We start from the raw sequence: 7500 nt of genomic DNA, 5'->3' as shown, positions 1-7500 counted from the left end.
GGTGAAATAAAAATTGTGTCAACACTGTCACCCCTGAGGAGGCCCGCATTGACGAGCGAAATAACTCATCTAGCGTTAGACAGAGTAAAATCTGCAAGTGTCACTCGGGAGCGAAAGGGTTAAAAGCTACGTGCAATAATTTCTCATCAAAAGTGTGACTTAACAAATGGGATTTAATTTACGTTATGTTTAAAACGCAGGCAGCAGTGTTTTCTCGAGTTTCGACCCGATAAAACACGTGCTGCGAGTTTTCAGAACGGATTCAAAAACATTCCACAAAAAAGCGTGTCCCTCGTGAGTCCGAAAGAAGGTTCAAATTGTAGGAGGAGAACATGAGCATACACGAAACAAGCTATGTCACGTGCAGTGACTTTATATGACGCATACTAATAATCAGGAGGTTTTCTCACTGCGCATCAATCTCAACTCGAGAGCTCTTCTCTTGATTGACGGAGAGAAGTGTTCTGGGGAACCCTGAAACAAGGTGTCTTCTCATTGGCTTTCGTGGAGAACAATCTGTAACCGGTGTATTCATGTTTAGCAAGAGGACTGAGTAGGCGCCGTAAGGATCGAATAGGTGGCTATAGGAACCCTACGGCGCATGTTCTCTTACACAGAGTTTCCCCAGAACATTTGATAGGTCAATGGTGTATTAATTATAATTGAGTTTTTGAAACATATGAAAAACTGCTCTAGAGGCTTGGGAAAACTTCTAAACATGAGACACTGGCACTTGGAACTTATATGTATACTCCCAAAAAGTAACACTAACACTGGGAATTAACAATTGACAATGGAAACAACAACTTTGTTAAATCGAAAGGGGCATTTAAAGCCTACATGTACTGGTTGGACAGGTAGAATTGACCACTTTCCAACTGAACAAGACCGTTACAGTTGACTGCCAACCTAAGTTAATCAAAACCCTGGCTAAAAGGATGTCCTACATAATTGTTTCACCAACTGCTCTTTGATTTTTCACCATGATCTCCCACCCCCTGTTATTACATCCCCAATGATGTTGATATGGACATTTTTCCAAATGTAAACTCTATGGCCACATTACTGTAGAAATATTGGGTTAACCCCACTCTAGATCAGAATTGAGGAGAAGTCAGATGCGATTGTATGATTGTAAAGGCTTATAAAGCTGTTTTACAGCCACCTTTAACAAATTCTGGGGGACCAAAAAAGGAGCCAAAGAAAGGTATACTGCATTCGCTCACCAGCACTGAAAACCTACTTGGAATTCACCACACCAACACAGTGGAATTCGGGCATAACCAGACTCTCTTGACAAATAATAGCCCTTCACCAAGGTGAAATTATTCAACCTGAACTGATTTGTGATTTAATGCAAATACCTTGTCGACTTTGTAAGGTTTCTCCGGCAATTTGGCCTGCTTGAGTTTAGGGTGCGGCAATCGACCTGAAAAATAGAACATCGGACAGCAATCACACCCCATGAAAAGATCTTAGCTATATATTCAAGAAAGAAGGTCAAAACACTAGGGTCTTAAAGTAAAATAAGTGCAAATAAAGTAAAAACGATTTTTGCTCAAAACCTTCTGTTCACTCAATCTTTGAAACCCTTCTTCCTCTATGAAATCTATTTTTTTTGTGCCAAAGTTAAGGGAAAGGCATGTCTGTTTAAAATTTGATGACCACTAAGAACCAGAAACCAAAAGAAAATCTCAGAAAATTTCCTTGATGCTACTTGGCACCACCCCCACTGTACATGCTATTTAGTTCCAACCCCACTGCTGCGGATTGTTTCAAAATCCTTGATTCCGTCCTTACTAAGTTTCAACCAATATGTAATTCTTGTCACTTAATCATAATTAATTATGCATGTTTCGCCTAGTTGTTACATAGTCCTAACGGTTTTTCAAATGTTCTGTAACTGACGATGATGTTCGTAACATCGAAACATGTCTTGGAAATTACTAAATGTTGTAATCTTCTTAAAGATGACGAATTGCTTTCTGCTGTCTCAACCTTTTACTAGAACATTATGAAAATTACAGGGAGAAGAAGAGAGGGTTCATTCATACCATCAGGATATTTGTGAGTGTCTTCAGAAGGAGACTTCTTATGAATCTCAGAGTCTTTCAATGCAATCACTGCCACCTGGCGCTTGGAAAGCAACTCATTTTTGGCCGAATCAAGTGAGATCACCAATTGCGTCACATCTATCTGTTCCACAGCCTTGTGGTCAATCTCAGTGATTTCCTCTTCAACCATCAACATTTTCGTAACTTCACCATTGCTAGCAGTCTGTGTGGACTCTGTTACCAACACTCTGATCACAATTGGAACGTTGGTCATTCGCTTCAGAACTTCTTCGTCTTTTCCAATTTCAACTGCAAAGACAACATGATACATGTTAATCATAAGCATTACAAATTATTTTCTTAAATTTGATTGCTGCATTTTAACTGCTTTATTTTTCACTAATTATTGTGCAGGATTGTAATCGGACAGTTACATCAGCCAATCATAATAATAAGTGCACTCAGCTTAATCTACCAATCACAGAATTTATCACAATAACCATAGCAACAACCACCTACGGGTCCTACCAAACCAGGGATTTTCCAAAATGGACAAATTTGTAACATTACACAGTCAAAAAGGAATCATTTGTTTTCTCGGATATTGTAATGGTTATAATTAATTCGCAACAGGACTGTGTGTCGTCCAATTTGGTCTGTAATCATACTCGTGATTTTGTTAATCACTCATATGATTACAGACCGAATTGGACTCCACTCAGTCCTATTACCACTATAAATCATTCCTAAATGGTGTGCCTGTTTTGCTGCACGAACTTGAAAATTTTTTCCCTTTACCTTAAAATAACAAATTCCTATTATTGTACTGTACCATGAGAATGTGTTATTTATTCAACAGCATCAGTTCTCTTCAAGACATTTTAAGAACAAAGGAAATTATATTTGAACGAAAATTTAAACCATGTTAGGTTTGATTCAACACCCCCTTCAAAAGCTCTGGAATTTTTTTAAACACATTCAACAATGAGTTGAGACATTTTCTAGAGTTCTAGAATTTTTGTTGAACAAAGCGCCTGGCACTTACCAATTTCTGCAAAGAAATGGAAAGCAGTCACTTGGAAATGAATGGCCTTGGTCTTGTTCACATGCACTATACCATCTTTGACGCTCACTTGGATGTTTACCTTTAGGAGAAGAAACAACAACCACCAATAAACAAAAAGGAAATGTACATTTTAGGTACAAGCAATTAAACAATAATATTATTAACCCATTGACTCCTGGGAGGGAGACAATTTCACTTGTCAACTGTGGGCATTCTGAGGTGCTTGACAAGTCCAGAATTTGCATCATACAGTATGCATTATTACTGAGTCACTAGCCCATTCATTCTGAAGTTTGTTTCTCATAGTGCGATTTTCACAATAATTATTCTCCAGAGTCTCACCTTCAGTTGCTACAATATAAGCACCAAACTGCGTTTTGGCTTCCATCAATCAAATTTCTGAACATAGCCGGGAAAGTTCGACTCTGCCCCAGAAAGTGAATTGGAGTTTTTCTTTAGTTCACTTGAATCCAATATGATATAATTTTAGAGGTTCTTCGGTAAAGAGATTCGTACAGATTCCATGGCTTTTCATTGGCGCAGAGTTTGAATGTAGGAATGCACCGTGGGAACCAAAGAAGCTGATGGGTAGGTTATGTCACGCATCAATAATCAGCAATAATTATTATTGAATGAGGCTGAGTAGGATATGAAGAATTCTGCAGGTCGAGGGGGGTGTTATCCACCAAGGCTAAGGCCGAGGTGGATAACGTCCTCCGAGATCTGCAGAATTCTTCATGTTCTACAAAAGCCGAATTCAATAATTGCTTTATTATTCATTCAAAATATTTTCTTTGCTCAAACTTCTAAACCTACTCGCAGCCATTTTTCTGCTCAACAAAAATAACACAATCTCATCCCCAGCTTTTTTCGGTCAACGGTTCAATAATTTGCAGCAGGCTGCACTTTTGACATCATTTTGACGTCATCGGTTCAATAATCTGCAGCGGGCTGCACTTGATTCAATATGATGAAGTTTCTTTCCAAATTTGGTGAACAGCAGCTGGTTATCAATCAGAAACATGGAAATATTTTGAATGAATAATAATTATTATTATTGATTTTGGGCATCCATGGCTTCAGGTCAACTCTCAGATTGGCATCAGAAGTTTGATTTATTGGAAGCAAAAATGCAATAATTTGGCCATTGGCACTTAAAGATGAGATTCCACAGACTTAGGAAAATTGCAGTAACAGATTTAATTGACAGGTATTTTTTTGCACATGTTCCTTGTCACAAATGAAGCAAATTTTCTGAAAACAAGACGCTCTTTAAAGCGTTACTTGGAATACCATGTTGCACACAAGTAGGGTGATACATTTTGGAAGACTAAAGAGATGTTCAAATTTGCTAAGTACGGAACAAAAGAAGTAAATGTTTCTGCAGCCAACTGAAATCTGGAGGGCTTATACACCAAATTCATAAATGGTGGCCAACCTGGGTCAAGTTACATGACATCGAGGCATTTTAGGATAACCACACAGTATTTTTGAGGAGGAAAGGAGACATGCAGAAAATTACATTCCTGGTTCTTCTTTAAGTGCCAGAAGGTCACTGTTATTTTGTTGTTGTTGGATAAAAGGAGTTTCATAATACAGGGAGGTGAAATGTCTTGATCCAAGGGATCAAGTGAATGAGACATCACCGCCTTTTAATTCTACAGATTGTCCATTTTGCTGCACCAAACAAAGACAACCAATACCTTTCAGGTATTCAGAGTAATTTTACCCAATAAGTCAATTTATTTTGACACCTATGGCTACAATACCAATTAACAAAGATAGAGATAATGTGGATTTTGCAACAATTTAACGTTTAAGTCAGTTTATCCCAATATCACAGAGGTGTAAAAATTTCTTATTTAGGATCCTTTCATTCGCTTTGCTAGATTTTAGGTTCGTATGTTCACAAGTTTGTTTTGATTCTGGAAGATGCTTATATTTTCAATTACCGTAAACGTCCTTGTATAAGCCGCACTTTTTTTCACAAAATTGAAGCAATAAATAAAGGGTGCGGCTCATCCATGGATACATCTGTGTTTGGAGTTTTAAAAAACCTAATCAATATTCATACAACTTCTTAAGATCTCAGTAACAAAACATAAAAGAAACTGAGAGCATGTAGCTGTTGTTCATTGACTTTTTAATGAGTGGTGGCTCCTAAAGGAGCCGTTTGTGTCTTCGAGTATTTATCGGCAAATCTTGCTCTCCAAGAGTTCTTTCAAGCGATTTATTTTCGCTTTACTCGAACAAGTAAACACCAACCTAAAAGGAATCTCCATTCCTCCGCACAGCTGTTTGCAGTGACGTCTTCTGCCAGTCACTTCCACGCATATCTTTCCGCCACGTGCGATAAAATATCACAAAATTCGCGAGTACTCGCGAGGTAAATGGCCGACTGTTTCGTTGTCCTTGACCACCTTCACGGCAAATTTGTCGACTGCATTATCAAGCTCCTGTTCTGCATGAATTTTTTCGCCTATTGCGAGTTTTTCCCAAAATCTGCACTTCTAAATTCGGGGTGCGGCTTATCTACAGATGCGGCTTATACATGGATGTTTACGGTACAACCTCTCCCAAGGGGTTACTACGCATAGCTTTTAACCAATGAAATCTCCCGCATCCTAACATCACACATGTTCCTGCACTTCCGGTTTTCAACCCATTTTAAAACTCTGTATACCTTTAGGTATCCCGAGTAAAAAGTACAGGACAACATTTTTAAGTTCGCTTCTCAGCCACATGCAAATCTACAGCCAATGATAAGCAAAACACACCCTCTCCCCTTCAATTATCAGATAACACTTGCTATCATTATTATCATGGTGAAAATTATGCAGATCCAGTACGCGTTGGTGCTACTTAACTAACTTACTAACTTCCAGGCAGTTGTTCAAATGATGGATAGCGCTATTTGCCGGGTAAATCACTATCCAGTTGATAAATCATAGCCAAACCAATAAATGCGCTATCCAATGGATAGTGAGTTATCCACTGGAGATAGCATTATTCCCCTTTTGAACAATTAGGGCCAGACCTACAAAAACTATTTTCCTTCCCCTAACAAAGCCAAATTGAGTATTGTTTGATGATCCATTCAGGTATTATCTTTATAACCTTGATAATGGCGCAAGATGCACCGAAACGTCGGTTTCTTTCACTTATATTTCTTGTTTCATGAATTTTGTTCTTCCTAATTTTTTTTGGCTTTTTTACAGCTGTAGTTATTAACCTACATGTGTAAAAAGACAACCAACAAAGCTCCTTCCCCAACCCAACACAATGTTGTTGAGGAAGTACAATGTAACCCAACAGTATCTCAACACCATATTCTTTTTGTCAGGGGTAGGGAACTGTAATACCGTATTTACCCGTGTATAAGTCGATCCCATGTATAAGTCGACCCCCCATTTTTGATGGCAAAAAAAGCAATTTCTTAATTTCTTTGCTAAATGTTTATGGGATTACTAATCTTGCATTCTTCGATTTCTGGAACTGTGGATTCACAAAAAATTAAGGGCCTCAAGGCGCTTAATAGTTTTGTGCTTCAGCGGTTGTTGTATGTGCGGGCATTTTGTCCTTGAATTTCGAAAAAGTTCTCAGAAAATCGAACATGTAAACCTCAAACTAACCAGTTTCGTTGTTCAAGGATAAAGGGCTTTAGAGGATAAACACAACATCACAGAAGCAGGAGTCAATCTTTGAAAATAACTTCAAAAACGATTTGAAATGTGCAAGGTTTAATTGGTGCTTGACTTATAATTTCTCACATGGCAAACGAAACAAAACTCATAGACCACACAATACAAAGTTTGCAAAAGCATTTAAATCCTCCAGGTTTGTATAAAGAATAAAAAACAATCATTACCAACCAGCATTTTCAGGCAACACGAGTGACGATCATGCTTGCACGCAAACACGAGGTATTGCGCCAGGTTACTAAGCCATTGAAGGATCGCGTTTTATTTGAAGAAACAAGAATGTTTTTTAGAGCTTTCCGCCTTTGGAAAACGAAAATTTCCAGTGTCTATTTCATATTTGTGCTTGTGAGTATCTTCAACATTTAAAGTAAAACAAATCCTTTTTCATTTCAACTGGAATTGCTTAATTACATTCATTTTGAAGTCTTTTGTCCACTGCGTTCGTTATGCCCAAAGACCACATTATGATGTTAATTTTGAATAAATTACTTAGCTGAAACTTGGCTCGAAATCTTTGACCCATGTATAAGTCGAGGGCGATTTTTGGAGCTTCTTTTGAGGCCATAAAAGGTCGACTTATACACGGGTAAATACGGTATTTAGATTAAATTAATGGGATGAACAGGTTTTTGAGATATGGACAAGAAGATAAAAGCATGTCAACAATTTTGTTCAGAGT

The 7500-nt window shown here is 38.0% G+C and overlaps 1 protein-coding gene across 1 annotated transcript in view; it reads right to left on the bottom strand.

The window, feature by feature from the left end:
• LOC137997016 (uncharacterized) overlaps positions 1–7500 on the bottom strand; it is a 10580-nt gene that overhangs the window by 1431 nt on the left and 1649 nt on the right. The window contains exons 2-4 of the mRNA XM_068842699.1: positions 3100–3199; positions 2055–2363; positions 1365–1429 (exon numbers count right to left, since the gene is read on the bottom strand). Of these exons, the coding sequence (XP_068698800.1) occupies positions 1365–1429; positions 2055–2363; positions 3100–3199 (474 nt within the window). The remainder of the gene's footprint in view (positions 1–1364; positions 1430–2054; positions 2364–3099; positions 3200–7500) is intronic.

Source organism: Montipora foliosa, chromosome 3 (assembly GCF_036669935.1).
Source record: "Montipora foliosa isolate CH-2021 chromosome 3, ASM3666993v2, whole genome shotgun sequence".
NCBI lineage: Eukaryota > Metazoa > Cnidaria > Anthozoa > Scleractinia > Acroporidae > Montipora > Montipora foliosa.
This window is presented reverse-complemented; position numbering and strand designations above follow the sequence as displayed.